The sequence below is a fragment of the Lepisosteus oculatus genome, chromosome 9 (genome assembly GCF_040954835.1).
Source record: "Lepisosteus oculatus isolate fLepOcu1 chromosome 9, fLepOcu1.hap2, whole genome shotgun sequence".
Taxonomy (NCBI): domain Eukaryota; kingdom Metazoa; phylum Chordata; class Actinopteri; order Semionotiformes; family Lepisosteidae; genus Lepisosteus; species Lepisosteus oculatus.
This window is the reverse complement of record NC_090704.1, coordinates 18304457-18330240: the sequence shown is the minus strand read 5'-3', so window position 1 is coordinate 18330240 and position 25784 is coordinate 18304457. Positions and strand designations below refer to the sequence as shown.

General features: G+C 35.6%; 2 protein-coding genes across 8 annotated transcripts in view; one reads left to right on the top strand and one right to left on the bottom strand.

The window, feature by feature from the left end:
- Positions 1-698: 698 nt before the first annotated feature.
- Positions 699-11356, top strand: nphs2 (NPHS2 stomatin family member, podocin). 3 transcript variants are annotated; one of them, XM_015355822.2, is made up of 8 exons: positions 702-1044; positions 1504-1649; positions 1833-1905; positions 2383-2465; positions 4003-4206; positions 4320-4375; positions 4892-4970; positions 8484-11356. In XM_015355822.2, exons 1-8 carry the CDS (start codon positions 720-722, stop codon positions 8748-8750), a joined length of 1233 nt encoding a protein of 410 aa, XP_015211308.2. In that variant the 5' UTR covers positions 702-719; the 3' UTR covers positions 8751-11356. The 3 variants fall into 3 exon arrangements, with proteins under 3 accessions (XP_015211309.2, XP_015211308.2, XP_006635083.3); XM_006635020.3 differs by having other exon boundaries at positions 708-1044; positions 1546-1649; XM_015355823.2 differs by lacking the exon at positions 4003-4206 and having other exon boundaries at positions 699-1044.
- Positions 10404-25784, bottom strand: part of axdnd1 (axonemal dynein light chain domain containing 1) — a 55970-nt gene continuing 40589 nt past the window's right edge. For 2 of the 5 annotated variants that reach the window (XM_015355819.2, XM_015355815.2), the window contains exons 17-25: positions 24905-25121; positions 24273-24366; positions 19891-20087; positions 18987-19083; positions 18538-18681; positions 17000-17125; positions 16337-16428; positions 12595-12725; positions 10404-10646 (exon numbers count right to left, since the gene is read on the bottom strand). In XM_015355819.2, the coding sequence (XP_015211305.2) occupies positions 10534-10646; positions 12595-12725; positions 16337-16428; positions 17000-17125; positions 18538-18681; positions 18987-19083; positions 19891-20087; positions 24273-24366; positions 24905-25121 (1211 nt within the window). In that variant the 3' untranslated portion in view covers positions 10404-10533. The remainder of the gene's footprint in view (positions 10647-12594; positions 12726-16336; positions 16429-16999; positions 17126-18537; positions 18682-18986; positions 19084-19890; positions 20088-24272; positions 24367-24904; positions 25122-25784) is intronic. The other 3 variants (XM_015355818.2, XM_015355820.2, XM_015355821.2) reach the window with 3 other exon arrangements.

Genomic DNA, 25784 nt, shown 5'->3' with positions numbered 1-25784 from the left:
TAACTTTCCTAAATCAAAGTAAAATATAATAGATATTTTCTTTAGTAAAAGTCAATTGGGTGTTGCTGAAATCCTCCTTATTAAAAAATACCGCCTATTCTAGGTTCATTTAAGTAAAAAGTAGTTTTGGAGAGGTACAATACTTGGTATTCAGCTTTAGGCAAGATTACTTCACAGCAACATGCTTCTTAAGTTTCTGTTCTGTTTATAAACTAATATAGACCTGTTCTATTTGATTCAAACTTGATAATGCTACTGGAGTTTATAAGAAGACAAAATACAGTTCCAACATATTGTGTTTCAGTTTTTTTGCATAAGCAGTTTTTATGCAGATACAGTATCCAGCCAGAAAAGGTGAAACAATGAAGATTTTTTGCAAAAAGAGGTCTATGTCACAAAAACCAGTGTAAAAATAACACAGTATTTAAAATGTTGATCAGCAGCATGATAGTGCAGTGGAGCTCATAAAAGCAAAGTCCAACCCAGGTAAGAATGTATTTGTAAAGGGCTCTACTAGCTGGATATGTTTTAAGAATATGGGATGTTCATTCTTAACTTTTATGAAACTCCAAAAACATGTTTATTTGTTCAGCCTTCCTGTAGTACACAAATAAAAACACAAGGCAATGACCCACCTCCTTTTTCTATGATTGCACCCAGAGGAGTTTGGAAACCCCACCCCTGAGATACAAATAGTCCTAGCCCCCTGCTCATTTCCAATGGTTCTCCATATGCTCTTGGCTCGTAAGCCTCACAGCAAGATGGAGAGGAGGTCAAGAAGTGTTTCCCGTTCCGGAAGAAGAGGAAAGGATTCTCCTTCTACCTCCCAGTCCAGGGAAAGCCGGCAGAGGGCTAGCAGAAAAGGCCCCCTGGAGAGTGGGACCCAGAAGAGCTCTGAGCCAAAGGTGCTGAGGGGCGCCCCAGAGGTGGAAAACAATAAAGCAGTCTCCACAGTGGTGAACGTGGACAGCGTGGCACACATTGAACAGGAAGAGATTCCTGAGGATTTAGTGGGACTTCTGGAGAGTGAGGTTCATGAGGAAGGTGAGCTTATTGAGCAATGTGAATTTATTAAACTTTAATTAAATTATCAACTTAGATTCAGTTATTACTTTTGCTCTTTTTGCCATACATATAGACCTACTATAACTGTACAGTGCCATGATGACCTAAAATAATATTAGAAAACAATATTATTAATTCTTAATATGAAATAAAAATAATAATCAAATCATGAGGGTGGGTTTGCCCTGCAGTCAGAACACTCAGATACTCCAGGGAATAATGAGAAGAGCTGAGTTGGATATCAGTGCCTCCAGAAAACAATCTACAATGTTCTACAGGAAATCAGAAAACAAGTGGAAAACACCAAATTAGAAATATCTTATTCCTCTTGATAATGTAGTGGTACTTTGCTAGAACTGCCCCACTTTTCATCACCTGAGAGGACATGCTTGCTGCTCATTAAAGCTTGCTCATTATAGACCTTTGGTTTGTTTACAGCTTCCACTGTTTACTGTTTATCCACTTTGACTCATCCCACAGCTCTCAAAAGCAAGACCCTTGGTATCTGTGAGTGGATTCTAACTGGAGTGGCCTTAATTGTGATCATCCTGTTCTTTCCATTCTCTGTGTGGTTCTGTGTAAAGGTGAGAATCTACTTTTGAACGCAGAATGCACTCCTTCTAGGCTTTCATGTTGAAAGCCAGTATAAACTGCAACTATAACTTTAACTACAGCCTCATACTGACCAATCCTGGTGTTAAATGCATTTCTGAGCAGAAGACGCGGCATGTTGTTTGAAATAATTTTGTGCTCTGCTGATTGTACAGATCGTGAAGGAACATGAGCGAGCTGTGGTATTCAGGTTAGGCCACCTGATGCCAGGGAAGGCCAGGGGACCAGGTAAACTTCATAACAAATCTGAAGTTCTGGTTCTTTTGCGATCTTAAACACTTAAATTATTTTTTTTTGTCTTTTGCATATTTCTCTTTTAATATTGAGAACAAAACAATTTGTTTGATATCCTGTGTGCACGGCCTTGAAAAGATAGTGAATGACAAATATAGTGAATTTATAATTTCATCATTCAGTTTCTGCGATTTACGTAATACATATTCTTCACAACTTGAGACAAATAAAAGTGCTGGAGAGATTCAACTTTCTTGAATTGCATACGTGAATTGTATGAACTGAAACACATGGTAACTGTAAATTATTTAACTATATTAAATTTATTTATACTGAACAAACATCTCAAGAGATTCACAGTAATGAATTATTAAAAGCCAGATCCACATGTAAATGTATTCTGTAGAGACCTGTGGTGAAAAGTTCCCTTGCTTTTATATCTATACCCTTGTCTCACCGTTTTGGAATCAGGTCTCTTCTTCTATCTCCCATTCTTGGATGTTTATCAGAAGGTTGATATTCGAATCAACATGTTGGTGATACCATCTCATAAGGTAATTACATTTCCTGCACTGTTTAAGAAATTATTTCTTACTTTTAGTAAATGTGAAGACTAACATTCATGCATGCATTTTCAAACTTCCTAGCTTCTAACTTTCTAGCTTCATCCAGTTCAGTGTTGTGGGGGAGCTGGAGCCCATCCTGGCAAGCAAGGGGTGCAAGGCAGGGTACTCCCTGGCTGGGCTGCCAGCCCATCGCAGGGAATAGAGCGTAAGGAATATTCATAAATGATGAGAACATCAAAGTAGAAAATTACATGATGGTTCTTGTTGCTGTTTCACAGCTCTTTAATGCTGGGTTTGATGCTGAGCTTCTGTGTGAAGTTTGAATATTCTCCCCATAGCCACAAGGGCTGTCACTAAGTACTGCTGTCTAGTTTGATCCATTTCTCTGAAATGCACCGCTTACAGTATACAGTATGTGTGAGTCCATCTGTGTGTGTCCTGTGCTAGACCGGCATACAGTAGGTCTTGTGCTCGTTGTCTGCCAGGTTTCAGTAACAAGATGATTTTTAAAAGGAAGCTAGAAATATTAACCTGCAAAATGAAGTTTGGCACTACTGTGCCCAGTTATATTTTGTGATATCCACCCAATTCAACTCAACAATTACTTCATATGTAGCTACAAACCCTGCGACTGCATACAGGGGAGAATATGGAGATGTACTGTAGGGTTCTACTAAAAGTGAAGAAAATGCTGTTAATGCCTTGACTTTTAATGTTACAATATCTAGGAATAGCATGGCAGCATTAATTCATCCATTTAAATTGAAAAATAAATATCTCCTTTTATCATGTAAAGCCGAAGATATTCATTTCAGTTTTTTTTTATATGTCCTGATACCTTTGAGCCTTGAAATACATCTGGTTGCTCTACTGTGGATTGTCTGTAAAGATTCCTCTTTATGTTGAACTCACAGATGGAGGCAGAATTCCAAATAGGCTGAGTAGGGCACCATACATCTTAATCATGATGTGTCTTGTCTGGTATTCTGTCCTTTGCTGTGTACCCAGGCATCCTGTTTGCCTTCTTAGTGCTTCAGCATATTACTTGTTTTATCTACTGCACATTTCATGCTTCCCTACATTACATTATACAATTACGGTCTCTCTCTCTCAAAACAAAACATAACATAACATAACATTGCTTTTACTTATAACATAACATAACATTTACTGAATTTAATTTACCTTGTATCTGCCCATTTTTAATCTCAAACAGAACTACTTAATTCAATGTGCCAAAAGTATGTTATTCCACATAACTATAAAATGTATTTTATGTTTAATTTAAGTTCAATTAATTAAATATAATTAAGTTTAATTAAATAAATTTAAGTTTTTTATTTAATTACATGATGGATATGAATTAGTTGTTACCATAAAGCTCACAATATTAACTGTATTATCTCTAGGTAATTATTTTTACAGCACTGTAGGGTCATGCATATTTACTTTTATATGTATTGTTCAACATTACCGGCAAACCAACTGCATGGTGTTAGAGTTCTGTCCAATGTTTTATTCACAGATTTTGACCAAAGACATGGTGACGATGGAGTTAAGTGCAGTATGCTATTACCGTGTGGAGAATGTCTCTCTCTGCTTCACTGTAGTGACTGGAATCTCCAATATGGTTCAGGTCCTTGTCCAAACCACAGTCAAAGACATTCTAGCCCACCATAGCCTCACACACATTCTAATACACAGAAGGAGCATCGCCCAGGAAATCAAGGTAGGAGAACAAAGTGGTTGTGGTTGCAATATTTGCTCTTGGCTGCTGTGATGTATAAAATCCAGGCTGTTTACAGTAAATCCTCCTGAAGCTGAGTTTTATATTTTCTATAGGTGGCACTGGATGCTGTCACTTGCCAGTGGGGAATCAAAGTGGAGAGAATTGAAATGTAAGTGATGTACTGTAAAAGCAATTAACTAAATGCTAAATGTGTATTTTGTGCAATGATTAAAGCTCAGTCAAATTCTAAAACGTCAAAAATGAGCCAGTGAATACAAGGGATACTGTACTTAATACTTTTGAATTAACTGGCATGGCTGAGGAAAAGGCAGTAATGGCTAAAGAAATGACATCTTGGTCGCCTGTCCATCCAAGAGCAAAATATTACTTATGCTTGCATATTGGGGGGAGCAATTTAGAGAAGCCAGTATACCTGGACAGCATGTCTTGGGCAGAGTGTGGGCACCTGAGCACCCTTACAACAACGTGCACAGACAATATTCTGTCTCCACACAGAAGCTGCCCTCTGCTGGAATAAAACCCAGGATCCAAGATTATTCTTTCTTTATCAAAATGCTCAGAATTCTGCAATGTGCCTTCTTTATATCCAGCCATTGTGGCTATGACTGTAGCAGTTAGCAGCTGTTTAGCCATGTCATTCAACAATGGGTTTCCTGTGTTTCAGAGATGATCTCTCTCTACCAGCTGAGATACAACACACCTTTTCTACAGAAGCAGAGGCAAAGAGACAGGCACAGATCAAGGTCAGAAGCCTTTTTTTCTTTGTAAATCTAACAGGATAATTTAAGATATGGGAACCATTTTCCTGCATTAACAAGTACAAAAATAAGAACACACAAAAGGCAACCATTTGGCCTATCTAGCCCATTTGGTGAAATAATTTAGCCAAAAAAATATTTGAAGGAACAGGACTTATTCTATGCTGAAAATAATAAAAAAGAAAGGTTTATTCAGCATGGAATAAACCTTAACTTGTTCCTTTGCAGCCTATGCATGCTGACACAGCTACCTATATAAAAAGTCTATGCCTACCTAATTCTTTAATCTGCCAAAACTATAATAAAGCAATGGTAATAAGTATTGGGACAGTGAAGTGAAATTTGTTATTTGTGCTGTATACTATTGAAATTTGTCTTTCAGATCAAAAGGTTACTATGAAGTATATCATTTTAGCTTTTGTTTTGGTGTATTATGTTTAGCTATGTTAACACCATGTTAGTTGTTGTGTTTAATCCCCCCATTTCAGGTGGACATAAGTATTGGGACAAGTGGTGACAGATGCTCAATTTTACATTAGTTGTGAAAACAAGAAATGTGAATGTACTGTATAGCCTTTGTTTCAACCTTTTGAGTTTACTTTTTGGGCCTGCCTCTTAAGTTAGAAGAAATATATCAAGATGAAATCTAGAAAGTTTTCTAACAGCAAAAGCAAATGATTGTGAAAATGAGAGCAAAATTGAAATGAGAGCAAATTCAATTAAATAAATACAAATATTTAAAGACATTCTCACTGCAAAAAGATTAGACCTTGCAAAAGTAAATCTAATGTCTTGAAAACAAAAAAGAAACTACAAGAATATTAAGCCATTTCAGGGTTGCGGGAAACCAAGAGCAGTTAACAGAAAAACCATTAGGTCTGTGAAGAAATCTCTAAAATAATACACTTTTCACTATAACTTTCATATTTTTTTCCATTTTACTTATACAATACAGCCTTAGTTATTTATTTCAAATGTAACTCAAGAACCGGCTAGTCCTTTTTCACATAAGTTATGTAAAAAATCCTTTTGTGATTTTGGGTGGAATTCTGTTTAGAGTTTGCATAAGAATAGAGTAGTAGAGGACGTACACACCCGAAGAAGACTCCACAGCCAAAACGTTGGTTTTTTTTCTTCTCTTTTCAGCATGGAATAAACCTTTACTTCCTTTGAGTCCTTTGAGGATTAATTGCAATATGTACATGTACATAGGAACTCTTATCGTAGGAACATACTGTAGGTAAACAGGAACTCTTATGTCTCAGGACATGCACAGTACAGTAGACAAAACAGTAAACTATTAAAGATGCACACTGTCATATTATAAAAGCTGTTCTTAAGCCTAGTGGTCAAAATGTTAATGGTGTGGTACTGCTTGCCAGAGTGCTGGGGGAGAAACAGTTTGTGGCTAGGATGGCTGGGATCCTGAGGAATTGTTGCCAACAGAGTCATTAGGGATTATATATATTGTAGCATGTGTCTCCAACACTGGTCCTGGAGAACCCCAATTCAGGTAGACTTTAGGTCACCTGGTTCTAAGATTACAAACACCTGCAAGCTATTTATGAATCAAATAAGTAATCTGTTCAATTAAGAGAGCTCTGGTAATTGAGGGGTATATACTGTAGTACTTAGTACTCTTAAATATCTCTAAATTACACAATTTAACAAATCACCTGTTTAATTGCTCACAAAGGAATTGTTCCATATCTTTAGAAATCCGTGATTTGATGGCGACTAACAAAAGCTGATGAATTAGAAATGTCCAGGACTAGGGATGGACAGCACCTGGTCTATAGAAAAGCTCCACAGGGCTCATTCCTTGTAGACTAAACTGCATAATATGAAACATTTCCATAAAATATTTAATACGACTGCCCAACCAAAAGATAAAATAAATCCAAGGCAAATCTCACAATCAACCTGTCATTTCAGACTGTGAACCTTAATTTAAAGTGAAAAGACAGAAAACTAGTTTTTTTTCTCAATAACCCTTCAAAATGTTAAGAAATCAATATGTGGATTTGCACATGCAAACAATCCCTATGGATGTTTTTTTTTTAATCAACATTTCAAAGACACAGGAGAGATACTTTTTAAATTAGTGCTCTTAAAAGTAGATGGGACACATAATTCCATAAATGGGCAATAAATCTGAGCTTTGAATTCTATGCCTGCTTTAAAAAACAAAAACGTAACCTGTATATCACTGTATCCTGACAATGTGCCCTAATTAATTGGGAAAAAAGTATATTCATGCCTTTCAGAGAATCCAAAGTTGAGGTTCAAACTTAACTACTCTGTAATGGTTGGAAAGTTAAAACAAAATGTTGTTAGCTTGAGTGCTCTGCCACTCTCTTTGACTGGGCACATAAATGCTATAAATGATACCTGTTTTTCATACATTCTTATTTTAAAGTCTGGAATTATATAATTCTTTGTATTTCCAAAGCTCATCTGCAAAAAAAGAATGCTGGAGGTTTAGGTCTTCATGTCTTTTTTCAATATTTTTGCAAGTGCCATGACATATGACATTGACATATAAAACTGGCTTTGCCAATATACAGTACAGCATCTGGCATACTGTAAACAGAAAAACTCCCATGTGTTTAGACATAGAAACACAAGCCAACACGTAAATCTCTCCCTGTTATGCTTTTTTGTTATACTGTTATGCTTTTTTGTAAAATTGAATGTAAAATGAACAGTTTGAGTAATTTAACAAGTAAAATAACAAACTTGGCCCTCACAATCACGTTTTTCATTATTTATAGGTCAGACATACACAAAATGTGCCTCAATTTGAAAATCTCCAACGGGCCTACTTGTTCTATAATCTTGAGGAACAACCTTCCAACTCCAGACATTTAATATCACAGTTTTTATTACCTTTTTTTCTAGGCATATATAAGTGTCTGTTAATTATGATGCTTGGTATAAAAAACTTAATATTGAAATTTCTAATTAGGTTTGGGAAGATAGTTTGAGCAATATTCTCTTTTAATATTAATATATATGTATTTTAATATTAGACATGAGATCATACAACAAAGTTCACACATTGACTTCATTACTCAAAAACTAAATTGTACAAGCCAGTGTTTTATAGCATTCTATAGCAAAGAGTTTCTATAACACTCCTTGGAGGGCTTCCATAGGATCTGAAGTCCCTTTCTTGAATGTTCTGAAAAAAGTCTGAGCATTGTACTGTACATATTCCTAATTGTTTTCCATATCTAATCATTCGGTGATTACTTTAAGCATAGATTTATCACAGATTTTGACTCTATTCTTATCTCAACAAGAAAACTTTAAAAAAGCATATGCAGGTTTTGGATGTTTGTTCTTTGTCTGAGTGTTTTTTATGTATTTTCTGTTTCTTAGTTATTCTTAGTCTTGTTAAAATTGTTTAAATTGATTAAATCAAATCATTTTACAAATAAAAACAAAAACATAGACCATATCTGCATAGTGAGTGTCTCTGCTCCTTGTGCTCAGGTGATTGCTGCAGAAGGTGAGAAGGCTGTCTGTGAGGCCCTGAAGGCATCAGCAGAGATTCTCTCTGGCTCTCCGACTGCTGTTCACCTGCGCTACCTTCAGATCCTCCACAGTTTTGCGAGTGAAAAATCCACAATCATTTTGCCACTGCCCTCTGACCTCCTCAGTCTGGCAGGCCACAGCACCCTGCTGGGCAACTCAGGCAAACCGAGTCTCACAGAGGATCTGTCAAAGAAGGAGCCCCAGAAAGACTCACCTATGCTCTAAATACTTGTTGATGCCCCAGTTTACTATTTATTTCTAACTTTATCAGAGTGGTGCAATATTACAGTATAACACTGAGGAACATTCCTACAAGCTAATCTCCATAGTCTACAATGGATGTATTGAAGTGAAACAGCAAAAAAGGGACACTGCAAAGATAGGATTTTGTCACCTTAAATTTCATTATAGACTTTTAACGGTAGCATTTCATAACTGAGAACTGAATAAAAGCATAGAAATGGAATTACAAAGGTTGCCAAAGAGATACATCTATTTTACACATACATTTTAACTAATTTCTAATGTCTTATCAATTGACAAATCACAACAAGGATTTTTTTTATTATCAAGTCACAGTTATTAAGTCACAGACTTCAGAATAGTGAATTGTTATTAAGATTTGGCTTATTTGCTACAGCTGCTGTATCTACTTAGGACAGAATGGGGTATGCAGACATGCTTCTCTGATATGCTCATCTGCAAAACCGTAATTGTAAAAAATTGTAATTTGACATATCGTAAGCTTTACAGCTTTTGATAGGAGAGTTAGCACAGGCTGGAGAAGTAGTCTCTTTCACTGATGTCACTGCCATCCTGCAGTGGCCTGGCCCATTACAAAGCATAAGTAATACATGCAGCTAATTGTGTGATACTATCTGGGAACTCTGGTCACTCAAACAAGTTAAATGGAGTACTTTGTACTCCGAGTGAGTGCCTATACTGATTGGCCCATCCAGGACGTTTCTGAAGGATCCCAAAGAATCTGAATTAGATTCTAATTGTGTCCTCAGGTTTCCATTTCTGTAAGGAGTTTGAAGTAATTACTTGGGGTGACGTGGTCAACAGGTATTAGGATTCTAAATACTTGAATCATACACAATATCCTCTGTTCACTATAAAACAGATTAGGCTAATAACAGGAATGCTAATATGCAAGTAAAGTAGACTGGAACAATATTTTAAGTTTATGGGACATATAATAACATTTGAAAGTTCAAATTGTATCACCAAAACACATTAAAAGTAACTGGTTCCTGTGTGTGAATTGAAGATTATGCTTAACATTAAAGAAAACTGAATAATTCCTATATTACTCAATTCTCCTTCTTCACAAAACTAGGTGTTTTTTAAGATCCTTATTCAATAAAAGATTTTTAAGTTTTTTTTTTAAAGTTCTTTATTCAACCAGGTAAGTGAATTGAGAACAAATTCTCATTCACAATGACAACCACAAGGGTAACCATTCACACAACAGGGCATGTACTGAAGAATTTGAATGAAGTACCTTACTTTAGGGTAAAAAAATAGCAGCCCACCCATTTAAACCTACAACCATTAGAGTCTAGATCCCTGACTGCTACTCAACAAAAAAGTATTAAACTTCACAAAGAAATGAATTGTCATTAATATTGTCTTAAATTGATTATTCTGTAGCAGTTGTGCTACATACAAACAACAGAGTGTGAGGTATAATAAAGTTTCAAAAATAACTTACAAGTAGAAATGAAGCAGATGACATATAATGCATCATTTTAGAAATTCAGCTTTTCTGTGCCGTAACACACATTTTAATTTGAAACACAAGTATTTGATAGATTGATGGTTAGCCCCATGAAATGTTTCTTTGCTGTAAAAACATCATCAGTGACATATTAGTAATTCTTAAAAGATATTTATTATTCATTGAAGGATTCTTACTATGGAACTCTTCACAATAGTTGTAACTCCCAGTGACTGCTGTGCTCTGAAGAATGTCTCTTTTGGGAATCCAAATGTTTGTGGAATTTCAGGACTTCTTGGAGGATTTCTCAGACTTGGGTATTTTCAGAGTGGATTTAGAGCAGCCTGATACCACCTCCCTGGGAAGTTGAACTTTACTGGGAACCACCTTCTTTTCATCTAAAAATGTAATCATATTATGTTTAGAAATGAATTACTACATTTTTCTGATACTTTTCATTTTACACCAATATAAGGTCAATTCAAAGATAATGATGCAGCTTTATTTTATCATTCCTTATTAATACACGTATTTCATCCATAATGAATGCTGAAACTAATAAATTCAATTTGTGGGGCTCCTGAATGACTTAAGCAGTAAGGGTGTTCACTTTGAGCGAAGGTTGAGTTATATGGCCTAGATGTCAGTTCAACACTGGGTCACTAGCTGTCTTTGACAGGGTTTTGCCAGGTGATGGTACACAACTTTCTTTCAGGTCTTGTGGAAATTGTGACTCCTGTGGTTGCTCAGCTGCTTGCAGACTTACAGAGGTGTGCGAAAGGGACATCAATCTGCGTTATATCCCCTGTCAGTAGCTTTAGAGCTTTCGGCATGACAAAAATGAATGGATTGATGAGCAGGCAAGTAAAAGTAGCATGCCAGAATATTCACAATCACCCTGTGCAGTATAATAATTGCTGCTAGTGAGCCAAGGCATGAAGACATAAATTTGAAAAATACTAATAAAAAACAACTGTGATCCTGTATTGTAAAGCTAGAGAAAGTTTCCTGTATTGAAAGTCTTTTGATTATTTTACAAAACTTGATTTTTTAATCTTCAGCATCCATTATTGTGTGCCTGCAAATAACAAATAAAAATACATCTGTGTTTTTGTTTTTTATGATTCTGTGGGTACAGTATATTTAACCTTCAGCTAGAGTGCAGATTGAGAAGGACAATGCTAAGGTGTGGATCACGAATAGTATTAATTATTGCACTTTACTTTAGAAAATGGAACCTACATTTACATATTTTACTATTTTACTAGTTTCCAAATTTTCTTGGAAGTTCCAAAAGTACCAACCAAAAGTGCCAACAAGTCGAGACATTGCAAATAGAGCATAAGTAATATAATGGACTAAATTATTACAGTAGATTTTTTTATTCCTTCTTTCTCACAATCCTTTCAAAAACAGAACATGAGTTTTATACAGAATCTTAAATTAATCATAAAACATAACTTTGTCTTCAGTTGTGCACTGAATGAATGTATGATGGGTATATCATGTTCAAGGAGAGATGCCAGATCGCTAATCTCCAAAATACTGGCTTAGAAGAGAAAACCTATTTAAAAACCTTACCAAATTGTTTTTCTGTCTTTTATTACTGTTTTCAAAATGATTGTCTTCTGGAAAACAGTTTGAAGAACTTCTGTGTTTTTCTCACATGACAAATGACAACAGATGTCTCAAATTGTTGGAGACAGGAACATGGTAGCAGCTATAATTTAAGCAGCACTCAGATAAGTGCAAAATTCAAGTAGTGGAAGTATTTTTCAGAGTAAAATTCAAGTACAAGACTAAAAACACCAGAATAGCAAAACACAGTTCTATCCTGGTCATGACTCTCATTAGTGTCAGTGTTAATTAGTCCAGTGTTAAGTGACATTGATTATAGTTAATCAAAATGTTTAGACATTTGACCATTAACAAATCATGCAAAGTCAACCCTTAAACATATTTCTTTGTACAATTTATTGTAGCTTGTTTTAAAAATAATTATAAGCTTATTTTAAAAATAAGCTACACAGGATAAGATAGCCTGTATTGAAAGCACCAATGAGTAATATGAGTGAGTAACATGCTTTTTGTACCAAGGAGTGTCTATAAATGCTTCATATAATTATTTAGTGAATAAATGCTGTCTAAATTCAGGTTATTAACTCATTTATAGATAATGATTTCTGACCATTCTGGATATTTTTCCAAGTGTTAGCTACAGTACCTTTTGCTTCTTATTTTATGTTTCTATCCAAAAAAAAACCTTAAAGCATATCAGCATGTTAGTGTGCTGTATTATATTTTAAAATATGAAGCAATGCCCAGGAAGTGTGCCATCCTGCTCACCCATGTCTTCGAGGTTGGTTCTGCCCTTAAGCTGCTGCTCCAGGTTCTGGATCTTCTCCAATGCGGATCGCAGCTGCTCCTCTGTGCTGAGGGCTTTCTTCTCTGCCCGTTGAGCCCTCTCCTCTGCACTCCTAGAACAACAACAACAAAGTACAGCCAGCTCACTAAGCAAATAGAGCTGACAGACTCAAATGTATCAAGGGGAAAATACTGCGTTCTACTTACTCCATTTTTGTAACATATACTCCATATACTTACTCCATTTTGTAACTACTTCATGAAAGAGAATATAAATCGACATTGTTTGAATAAAGCAATGCAGTACTATGCCAGTATAATTAAGGTAACACTAAAGGGAAAGAGAAGTTTAGGAAAAGATGTGCATTATGTGCACATTGTTGAAGAAAAATCCAGCATAACATTTCATATTTTGTGTTTGTTTAGAAAAAAAATCTTAATAACAAGAGGTGTTAAACTACAAGTGAGTTTTATGTGAGGTGAAAGAGAAACCAAAGCTGAAGAGTCACCCTGTGGTTCAAGGCACCATAGCAGAAATGTTTAACAGTGACTACATCTTTAAATGATCTAAATCTTAATTCCAATCAAACTACCATGATTAACCAGATGACTGTTTTTTAAAAACATATTTAATTAATCAGGAGTAGTCATATTTGTTTCTTCCATTCTATTTGAATTGACATACAGATCCAGCCATTCAAAATGTGCAAAGTACTTTATGCTGCATCAAAACGTGGTAGGTGTAGCACATCATTACACATCATACCGCATGTTAAAATAATAGTATCCGGAAGCACCTTGTAAAACTGTCAGGTGGAGCTAATAAAGCTTAAACCCTCATGTACAGCATTTGAGTTGTCACCTGAAAATGACACTGATGTGCAAGAGAGGTGGAAAGGCTGTTTCCTTAAGCCAGCACTATAAAATATTTTATCCCCAGTGAGATGCTGCCATCTCAAAGCGGGTTTCAAACACTATGTATAATTCCATCCACACAGTTCCTTTACTTCCATCCATTTTTTAAATCCTTTATCCAGTACAGAGGATTTGGATCCTATCTCAGCAAGCAACAGACGCAAGGCAGAATACACCCTGGACATAACACCAGTCCATCACAGGACAGACACACACACACGCACGCACGCACGCACGCACGCACACACAGGGCCGGTTTTCCCATAGGCCAATTAACCTACAGTACCAGCATGTTTTGGACTGCAAGAGAAAATCATATCACACATATGGAGAAAACACATGGAACCCAGAGAGAACATGCAAACTCCACACATTCAGGACAGCAGGAATTGAGCCTAGGGCCCCAGTGCATCAAGACAGCAACACTAACCACTTCGCCACCATAAGAAATGGATGGATAGCTTAGTTATTTTTCTAGTTCACAGGTTTGCATACATTATTTAATTTTGAAAGCCACTGAGGCATATGGTACTATTGTTGTATTTATGAAAAAAAAACATACAAAAAGCATGCTAACAACTGTGCCATGCTATTCCTTAGTTAATACATTTTATTTTAATAAACAGTTAACAATGTTAGCAAAATATTTCGAACTATATTTTACCCTATTTTTTCTTTAATTTTGTATTTAACTTATTTTCTGAGTCAGATTTAATGTATATTTGAACAATGAAAATATATTTTTACAAGTGCAACAATTTATTACAGTGCTAAATTTAATATTATTGATTACTTATAGTAAAAAACATACATTGTACACATAGATTCTAAGCTGATCATGAGGAAGAAAAATCACCTGTTTTTTGCGCATAAAAAGTGGTTATTAACTATTTAAACCTGTTTTTAGCTTTTAAGCTTTTAAAGTCATGCAATGTCTTAGTTAAGCATGAACATCATTGTATCTTATTTTTTATTTCTTTTAAATATTAAAAAAATCTTTTGACCAGCCTAAGGTGGGTGGGGGGCTGCTCTCATTGACAGCTGACACTCCTCCATACACTTAAGTGTAAAATTAATGTAAACGTCATGTCGACGTGTGCTATTTTGTCAGCAAACTGCTAATCTGCTTAACACCTGTAGCAAACATGATTTAATTTCTGCACGGAATGCGTGTTCCGTTTACAAAATTAAAGTGTTTCAAATGTTTAATTAAGAAGTAAAAAGAACTTATAGCTTACACAAAGACTCAAACTACAGTATAGAAAAATGCGTGTTAAGAAAAAACATGACATTTGATTGCTGGTTACCTTTAATTTATTTAAAAAAATTAAATAGAAAATAAGATACAATGACGTGTTCCTGCCTAACTCAACCATTGTGCGACTTTAAAAGCTGTAAAAAATGGTTTAGATAGCAGAAAGTCACCTTGCTCTTACAAGCGGCTGTTAAGCATAGTTTTTGTTAACACAACACAACTTTGTCAGTGAAACAAATGACCATGGGCACTTTTTCTTTCCCCCCTATATTCTCATGTGTGAGTAGAATAGGCAAACCTTCTAATTAAAGAAAGGTTCCTTTCGCCCAAGACTGGCAGGAAACAGTCCAAACTCACCACACCCAGACTGTTAACTCGATCAACCATTTCAACATGTTCCTTTTAACTACATTGCTGTCAATATTGTAGCAATAGACAAAATGAAATGCTTGGAGTTTGTAATGTAGGGTGCTCTGAACGAGTTAAACTTTGATGCAGGACAAATAAATGTATATACTAGTGGCCGTACAGTAGCAGTTGAAATTATTCATAGTTATTAATAAATCACTTAGCTTCAAACATGTTGTGATATTCAGAAAAATAAAAAATGTGGATATAGTGTCCATAATATTTGCTATTTTACTTTTTCAAAGAAATGTTTATTTGTAAAAAGAAAACATATGGTAACAGCTGGGTTCAAACCCCCAACCTCCAGCATGCAAGACACATGCCTAAGCCATTACACCACACACATAATCATGTGGGAATGAGTTAAACTGATGCAGATATTTAAAAAGAAAATGTACTACTGTGATAATTTGATTTGATTTGATAATTATGAATATAATTATATCGTTATTAATTTCTTTAGATATGCGATTCCACGATATATTCTCTATAAATCAAATTCTAAAAAGTATGCATTTTTTTACTGTGATAACAAGTGTAAGTATTCACAGAAATGGTTAAAACATTATAACTTTTTACGAAGTATATAAACTTAATATAGTCAGAAGGAGCACATAAAACTTTTCCAAAATAACCACAGTATGTAACCGAATGAAAGACTTTGATGCTTAACATGTTTAGGAAGAAAGTGGAATACTGGTGTGTATTTTTTATTTAAACTACCAATACCAGCCATACACAATTTACATTATATGTTCCTAAATTAATATCATTTATGACCTTCAGATGCGTTATGCACCTCTTCTTTTTATGCTCAGCAACTAAAATTTCTCTTTAGTTGTAAAATTCAATATAAATATTCAATATTAAGTGGATTAAAACATGCACAGTAAAGAGATTATATGATTAAATCATATAATCACTAACAACCAATGCACCACGAGTGCCCCTGTCAGTCATTTTGGCCAGCCAAATCACGCACTGCAGCACAACGCAGTGAACTGTGGTTAATTTTGTGCAGTACAGGGTTTTTGAATGGCTGCATCTATATACTCTTGCACTTGCTTTTAATAATTGAATTACCTATATCAGGTAAAATTACATAACTAAAGGAAGGAAAAAATGCAGAACTTTTTTGTATCTCACAAAAGCTCTCGCTGTAAAACGTCCACTGCAGCCAAAGCCTCAAATGCTCTTTGTGCATTGGGAGTCTCAGGACGATCTACCACGTCATCATCCTGCACAGAAAACATGTATTCATCTTCTGCACTGATATTAAGGAGCTGTCATCCATTAACTCAATACAAAAATAGAACTAAGTAGACTAAGTACAAAGATGCAAAGACAAGTGGTTACATTAAGAACAAATAATTATTTCAATCTTACCTTCTAAAGTTCTCAGATATTCTACTGCACAACGAAAGCTACAAAAGGTCTGGAGCTTTTAAACTTGCTTAAAAAACTTTTGTGTATTATTTTAGAATTAAATCAACCTTCATGGAATACTATATATGAAATATATGTGAAATATGAAAAGCCATTTAATTAAAGCAAATTTAACAAATCTGATATCTCCACTCTAACAGTGCACTCTGTAATTATAAAAATGAAAACTACACTTAATATTGGTAGCTGAAAACAGGAAATATTTTTCATTACAGAACAAGAAAAGTAATACAAATCATAATGTTGTCTATACTGTTTTTCTCTTTCATCACAACATGTAGTAATAGACTAGATTGGATTTTCTCTGAAAATCTCTCTGAACTCTAAAAAAGAGAAAATGTATAAGATGTGCAGTAAATTCACCTCCTTCAAGGGCACTGTCAACTCCCTCAGAGTCTTCTCTTGGATGTTGCCATCATGACCTATGAACCTCAGGGAGGATGTTTCCTTGCTGATCTCAACTGACTCAACAGGGCTTGCTCCAGCCTCCTGGAAGGAAATCAGACACTGAGAAGGACCTTGTAAGCCTAAATAGCTCCAGTTCATCATGTACATCATTGCTATGATGAGAACACAGGACGTATTCACAGGTCATTCAGACCATTCATTCAAAGTAAATTTTTGGTTAAAGAACCTCGTGAAGGATGTCAGCCTTGAGGGATGCTAGTGAACCTGACAATGTATCACACAAGCAACCCTTGTGGAAAACAATCTGAAGGAAAAAAGATAAAATTCCTAGCTTGTTACCACTTTAAAAATGTGAATATCCATGTTCAGAGAGTGTAAGCAAAAAGTATGCATAAAATACTTGATTTTGATTCTAGAAAGAAAAAAGGTGGAGTGGTGGCTCTGTGTCTAAGGATCTGCGCCTGTGACTGGAAGGTTGCTGGTTCAAATCCTGTGGCTGGCAGAGGAATCCTACTCTGTTGGGTCCCTGAGCAAGGCCCTTAACCCCAACTGCTCCAGGGGTGCTGTATAATGGCTGACCCTGTGCTCTGACCCCCAGCTTCTCTCCCTGTCTGTGTTTCATAGAGAAAAGCTGGTGAAAAGATGAATTCCTGATACAAGAAATTGTATATGGCTAATAAGAAACATTAACATTATCAGAGTTTTGTGCTAGGTTACATTTTTTAAGAATACCTTAACATATCAAGGACAGCAAAGCATTGTTTTTTTGTTATGTTACACTTCAAAAGGTGCATAAAGAGATTGGTGCACTTTATGAAATATAGGAATAGCAGCCAGGGGTTAAGCTCAACGTTCTTATGTTCTTCATATTAATAGAATATTCCATTTTCAAATGTTTGTAGGTGACTTGATTTGTTAATAACAGATACTGTATACAACAAATCATCTGTAGGTGAAACTACAGTATGAAGGAGCTTTCCTGAGACCTCAGGGGGATGTCTGTCGGCTTCCCCCAGTTATCAGTGATTCATCTGTTTCTATTGACACCTAATGGAACAAAGTGCTGTTACTTTTCTACAAAAGGAAACCCTGTTTAATGCTGCCATCTATAGACAAGAACTATTTTTGCATGCTCAAGTTCTGATATCCAAATATTCTGTAAAGCCAAACACAACCTAGATGGAACAAATATTGCAAGCATGTATAGTATAGGAAAGCTGTGTCAGAAAAACATGTTTTTGTAAAATGTTTCTCAGTGGGTCAGTAAAAACAAAATGCAAGGTTCACAATTATGAGTGGCAATCAGAGACTTCAAGCTTCAAAATAATTCTTAATGATAAGAATTATTTTTAATGTAAGTTGTTAAGATGTTTGTGATGTTAAGTTGATCTCCTTTGTATCTCAGTTTTAAATTGGATATGAATGTGAAATAACTTCTGCATTATAGATGTGGTTGACGGAATGACAAAGGATACACAAGGAGGAGACCTCACCACTGATTCCTCACTGTCTTGCACTGGGGGTAGATCTGTGACAAAGCTGACCACCTGAGTAGAGGGAGCCAGCTGCTCCAATGGGCAGCCTTTAATCTCTGACAGCAGGATTTGACATGTCTCCAACCACTCTGAGCACTCCTGCTATGAAGTCACAAAAATGCAGCAGACAAAATCATAACAACAGGGTCAGTAATTTTAATAACAGTAATAGGGAGATTATGATAAAATACTATTGTTTATTTTTAATTAACCAGAAATAAGAAAAACAGGACAATGTGAACAATTGCAGTTTCTGTAAGTCCGGAACAAAGTGAAGAAAAAGTGCACAAACCTTCTGTAAACCTTTGGTGCTTCACATTTTTAACATTCAATTGTGTATTTACATTTTTTCTGTGTTGTAAGACTTTACCCTTCTAGCACAACATTTTTCTGGCAGTTTCAATCACCTCTACCTGGAGTTTGGTGAGCTCATACAATCCGTCCACTGGCTCGTCCTCGGCCGTATGCTTCTGCAGGTCTTCTTCAACAATAGCCTGACAAGAACTGCAAAGACAGTCAGGTCATTGAATATTTAAACAATGTTCCTTCTTTTAACATGCTACAGTATTTAGAAGAGGAATAACTGTAATAAAACTCTTCCTGACATTCACACTTGATTATTATTTGCTCATTATTAGTCATGTGGGGATCATCTATTTAATGTGATCAATCCATAACATACTTAGGCATGTTAGTTAAGTGTCCCATGTAGGAGAGAATACACTAAGGTGTTGTTTAGGAAGATACTAGAAATCATCTAGAAATATCTCCAGCAGAGTTCAGTGTGCTTTACAATTACATGTTTAATAAGTGTGTCAGTCATACCACTCCGATAAATTCAAAATGCAAACATATTTCAGACATGAGCAAATATGACTGAAAGACTATACTATCACTACTTCCTGTCAAGATTTCTTTTAAATCCTGTAGTCTGGAGGTCACTCATTTTAATGATTACCTAGCTGTGGCTGGAACTGCCAAAGCACTGACACACAACTGACTGAGCTTTGCCAGAGGTGATGGTATTTCTAGCTGGATCAAACATTTTCTAAGATGGCCACCTTTGATCTTGCAACATTGTGAATGATACTGCAGAATATAACATTTTTAAGCATTAAATACAATAATCTCAATCTAAATTTTTTTAAAGAAAATGACAAATGTTGCTTGGTTAGATAAGTGGCTTAATACATTAAGGACTCACTGTATTACTCGGTGCAATATCAAACACTATTTTTTGCAACCAACATGTAAGGCAGTGAAACTTGAAAAGCGTGAAACAATTCAAAATAATTTTGTCTTGTGCTGTACCTTGTTAAGTATTTTGAAAAGTGATCCAGTTTCTGTGTAAGATACATTGCGTCTTCTTCCAGCCTCTTAATAGCAACTACATTTTTGGCCTCCTTCTCAGAGGATGGCTGCAGCTTTTTCTCATCACAGCAGTCAGGCACCATCTGGAGCAGCAAGTCTAAGATCCACTGTGTTAGGGAGATGTGTATGGCACTGCACTAGAGTCAACACACAATATGCAACAGAATTAGTACAACCTGCTGCACAATGGAAGGGTACTTTAGGGTACAAGTCCTCTACTACATTTCCCTACACCCACAGTCATATCATGTAGCAGAGTTTGTATTATTAGTAACATCTATCTAATACTAATGATTACAGAAACTGAAATATAGAGCAGAACAGAAGAGAGTAGTAGCGTAGACATTACTATCAATTATTTTAAAAAACCTGTACAAGCGATACAATTAGTTACAGGTACATTAGCTAAGGAAACCTTTATGTTTATCTTATCTATGATTATCTCGATTAATTCATATATGAACTGGCTTCATTACTCTGTTCTCCTCCCCACTGATAGCTAATGTGTGGTGAGAGTTCTGGTGCACTATGGCTGCCGTGACATTATCCAGGTGGATGCTGCACATTGGTGGTGGTGTAAAGTGCTTTGAATGGAGTGTCCAGAAAGCTATATAAGTGTAAGCAATTATTATTATTATTATTATTTACTGTGTTTACTTTCAATACTATCTAAGATATACAGTACTAGAGCAAATTTTTTGGACCAAGTACCACCATTGATCAAACCAAAGCATCCAAGTACCACCTACAAGTCATCTTCTCATAGGAACCCCAGAAAATCTCAATGACCAACATGAGTGTGCATGTCCCCTCACACTCACATACACATATAATAAATATTATAATAATACATTTTATTTGATATAGCACCTTTAAAGGTGGCTTCTCAAAGTGCTTTACAGAATGACAACAGGAACAACAACAACAATTAAAAATAAACAATAAAAAGCATAATTTCAGTGAAAGGGGTGAGCCTGTTTAGTCGAGCAAAGCAGATATGAATTCATTGGTCGAGCCTTGATACAATTCCCAACAGAGTCTAACAGATTTTAAATCCTCAGCCATTTTCTTGATGGCAAAGTTCTCACTGTGGATGCTGCAGTGCGTCCACTTAAAATCTGGAGCAACCTCTCAAATGCATGCAACTACGGTACACTACTGTGTCGGCTTGTCATCGCTCTAGCAGTGTCTGTCCAAATTCTGACACATTTTATCCAGTCGATGCCATTCTCTTCAATAAATTAATTCAGAAGTTGAAATCTCCTGTGCTCTCCTGTAGTTCTTGTTGGTAGTGGCTTACAGAGCAGAAAGTCCTCATGGGACATACCCTCAAACTTGTGTCTAACATAAACGAGCAAATTGGCCAAATCAAAGGCATCTACAGACTCATCTGATTGCAGTGAAAAGCATCTGCTCATCTTAACGCGTTCTATAAGCGTATTTTTGATATCATCTGCCCTATCAATAACTCTGTGAGTGACTGTCTTTCAGAGGGGGCAGCAGGTTGAGCTGTTTAGCAGCTTTTTCTCCACACATAATACGTGTCAGCTCTTTTGCCAACGGTAAACAAAATTCTTCACAGTGTGGAGCTTACTTGCTTTAGCAGTCCGCAAACTAGCATTTTTCCCAGTTTCCATTTCAGGATTCTCAGAAGTTAAAAGAAGTTTTTATTTTTATTTTGGCAACGAAACACAGAGACTCTCAGTGTATTTTTCTCAAATTAACCTAGAACAGTAAATATTAAATATTTTTCAGTTATCTTTCATGCTTTCCTGTGCTCACAAGATTGCCAGCATTTGTAGTACGCATTTTTATGCTTTCCTGTGCTTAGAACATTGGCATTGTTCCAAAATCATGCACATTCTCTTACTTCCCTATTTGCTGGAGATAACATTTTTTAAATACAATTGGTCACTTACGTGACACATTTCTATAGAATGGTATAGAATTACATAGTAGCTCTTGTCTCTACTCAAGTATTAGTGCGCTGTATAGTAGTACGTAGGCTGCATATTCGACACAATCGAATTACTAATTATTAAAATAAAAAATATGAAAACCCGTCCCAATTCTGAAATCATGTTAATCACAATAGCACAAAGGCATAGGAAATATTTATGTGAACTGTTAAGGCAATTTTGTGTATCTAAATTTAGGCTTGCCACAGCACAGAGCTTGAATGCTTACTCGATCATTTTATTTTTTGTTTTGAATGTACAGAGTAGGTTGTGCGAGTCAAAGTATGACTTAAACCTTCTTCCGTAGATTGTCTAGGCATTTATATAATGCCTTCTTTGTTTTCAGCTGTCTCTGAAAAAGTTGTTTTACCTGCACTCTCCACCTTGGCTTGTGAAGACTAATGCTAAAAGCACATCAAAGAAAAAACTTCAACACTACTAGTTAGATAAAAAGCTCAAAATGACAGTTGTACAATACGATCATAAAGCCAATTGAGGAAGGAAGAAGTACTCTCCCTTATTATGTTTTCGATGTAAATTATTTGACGTGTTTTGATGATACAGATGCAGTCATTCAAAACAAGCGAGATATGTTGCAGTAAAAGGCGGTGGGCATGACGCATTACAACACGTCATATGGCATCATACCGTATCATACTGTGGTTATGATAATGGTATCTGGAATCACTGCCAGGTGAAGCTAATAAAGCTTAACCTCTCATGTACAGTATTTGAGCTGTCGCCAGAAAATGCCTGGTTTCAAATCCCAATCACTGCTGAAGGACAATCTTTTTCCATTTAAGAATTTAAGTTGTATACTCTTTAGACTTTTAATAATTTTAAACTGTGTATTACAGCATGTTAATCATTAAATATTAAAATTTGATATATTTTATAAAAGCAAGATTGCTCAGTTGGACAAAAGTACACAACCTACCACCTTTATCATAAATATTTTAATTATGCAGAAATAGTTTATGCATCAAAGTCTTTATGGAAGATATTACTAATAGTATTAGTAATGAATGACCTTGGCAGGCTGTAAGCTCAAAGTATTACCGTGGTCCACTTTCTTTGTGACTGTCTTTGTAAACGAAAATATTTTTTCATTGACAAAAAGGAACAGACCAGCATTACGTTGATCCGATAACGTATTGGTTTCCAATCATACAAAGTAAGTTTTGAGAATCTCCAATTCACCATGCCTTTCATGTGCTCATAAACTATATTAATTTAGGAATATGGGCAGAGTGGTGGCACTGTGGCTAAGGATCTCTACCTCTGGCTGGAAGGTTGCTAGTTCAAATCCCACAGCCAGCAGAGGAATCCTATTCTGTTAGGCCCCTGAGCAAGGCCCTTAACCCAAACTGCTCCAGGGGTGCTGTACAATGGCTGACCCTGTGCTGTGACCCCAGGCCTCTCTCCCTGTCTGTGTCTCATGGAGAGCAAGCTGGGGTATGTGAAAAGATGAATTCCTAATGCAAGAAATTGTATGTGGCTAATAAAGTGATCTCTCAGCTTAAACATATTATGTAAACTGTATATGGCTGGTATTTGTAGTTTAAAGAAAAAATACCACTATTCCACTTTCTTCCTAAACATTTTAAGCATCAAAGTCTTACATGTTGTAATTTTGGAAACGGTTTTACTGCTCCTTCTGACCATCTTAAGTTTATATACTTTGTAAAAAGTTATAATGTTTTAATGTTTTCTGCAAATATGCTCATTATCAGAGTAAACAAAAGCATTCTTTTAGAATTTGATTAATAGGGAATATAATATTATAATGCTAATGAAAACTGACTCATGATAATGATCTGTTTATTCAGCTGTGCGAGCCATGTTAACAAAAGCAACTTTCAACAGCTGTTCTGCATGGCATTATTATATATTTTGACTCCTAGCTATGACATACAGGTAAGGGGAAAAAGACAAAACACAAGAATTTGATGCAGGTTTTTAGCAAGAAAGTGGAATATGCTACCACCAGCAGCCATATACATATGTTATACTTATATTCATAAATTAATATTGTTAATAACATTCAGAAACATTTTATTTTCAGCTACCAAAATTTCCCTACTCCGTATTAAGTGGATTTAAAAAAGTACAACAGATTAAATGGAGCTAATGTTTTCACTAACATCTAATACACATCAAGTGCCACCTATCAATCTTCTTTGGACAGTGAAGTTTCTTTGGGCAGTGTAACAAATCACACCACGGCACGGTGCAGTCATTTTGTTATGGCAGAGAGTTTTGAAGTGCAATCTGAGTGGTTGCGTCATTACATGAATTTCCATTCCTTACTGTATACTGAAGTGCTACCCTTCAATGCACTGTACAAAGTCAGCATCCTCTCACCTCCTCTTTAAGCCTGTAGTTTTCAAATTCGATAATGTTTGACAGCATTGACAGAAATTCTTGCTGCTTGTGAAAAGCCTCCTCGATGTCAACTCTGAAATACATGTAGTGAAATTTGAGAACATGCAACAAAATTACATCAGCTAGCCAGGTTCATACAAACAGAAGTCACTGCTGATTTCTGTAAACAACACTCTCTAAGCAGCAAAATAAGACGATTGGCTATTACAAAAAACGTTAAAATCACATATTTTTTCCCTAAGTGCATTCATCGTCTCTTTTCAATAAATAATCAGTCAATATTATTGTCAATAACATAATTACTTGTGAACACTGGTAGACTCATCTCCATCACAGGTTAATCAGAATGGCCTACTTAATATAATTTTGACAATCCTCAACTCTGAAATTAATGTGGGAAGTGAAGTAGTAGTAAAGTAGTGCCTTGGTCTTATAAAACAGACCTTATACCATGAAAGGCTTGAATTTAATATAGTGGGGATATTAAAAAAAAAACATTTGATTATTTTCCATGTTCAATGAAATAGTGCAGCTCAGGTATTTCATAGCATGAGATGTTAAATCTTGTAGCTTGGATAATTACATAACCTTAACTTTCAAATAAGGTTTACCTGACATAGGCCTTCTGCTTCAGTTGGTCACTCTCTGGGTGAGTGCAATCTATGAGCTGAAAAGTTTCCTCGACAAACTTGCTCCAACCAGAAAAGGCCTTTTGCAATTTCAGCCAATCAGAATAGGGCAATCCACCTGAAAGTCCACTAACAGCAGAAAGCCTTGAGGACCAGAATTCAATTTCCCCAACCAAAGACAACATAATCTTATGGATTCCTGTATCAAAAAAGTTAAGAATAAAGATGATAAATGAAGTCTTTTCATCAGCATCAACTGTGAAAATAGTAGTCAATGAGAAGGAGTCACTCAGATCAATTTATTTTGCTTATTATCATTATCATTATTTTTTTGTATTTTATCTTGTTTGTTTGCTTATTACTCCATGGATGTTTATGAAAATGTATTTAAGTTTATTTAAACACATGGGTGACCTATGGCTAAAATATAGCTATCTTCAAAGAAGTAATGTCTTTGACAAACTTCTTTTTAAAATAAAGTTTCTAAAGTCCCTGAAGTGCCAACTAAAATTTACAGCTGGCTAAGACATACCATCACTGTTGCCCTGGAGTTGGGCGAGGAATATGTTTAGAGGACTGGGTGAGTGCCTCACCCCGTCCACTGACAGAAACTGAAAATCAGTCAGAACTATTCAAAACACACCTGGAGTCACAACTGGGCACCTTCCAGTTTTTCAGAAAATTTTAGGATAATTTGGAGATGTGTCAAACCAACAAACCAATAAATTGAGTGAAAGTTTGTATGGACACTACGCTGTTTTTTAAATTAATTTCTCTATATTGTTAGTATTTATACTGTACCAAAAAATAAAAAAATAGCAAGATTAACTTTGTCTTTCTACGAAGTGCTTGGATGAGATAT

Excerpts from the sequence above, each read along its gene's own strand:
- nphs2 (XM_015355822.2), top strand. The coding sequence starts at position 720 with ATGGTTCTCCATATGCTCTTGGCTCGTAAGCCTCACAGCAAGATGGAG. Across the intron at positions 2,466-4,002 it reads TGGTGATACCATCTCATAAG|ATTTTGACCAAAGACATGGT; the intron begins GTAATTACATTT and ends TTTTATTCACAG. Across the intron at positions 4,971-8,483 it reads AGAGACAGGCACAGATCAAG|GTGATTGCTGCAGAAGGTGA; the intron begins GTCAGAAGCCTT and ends CCTTGTGCTCAG.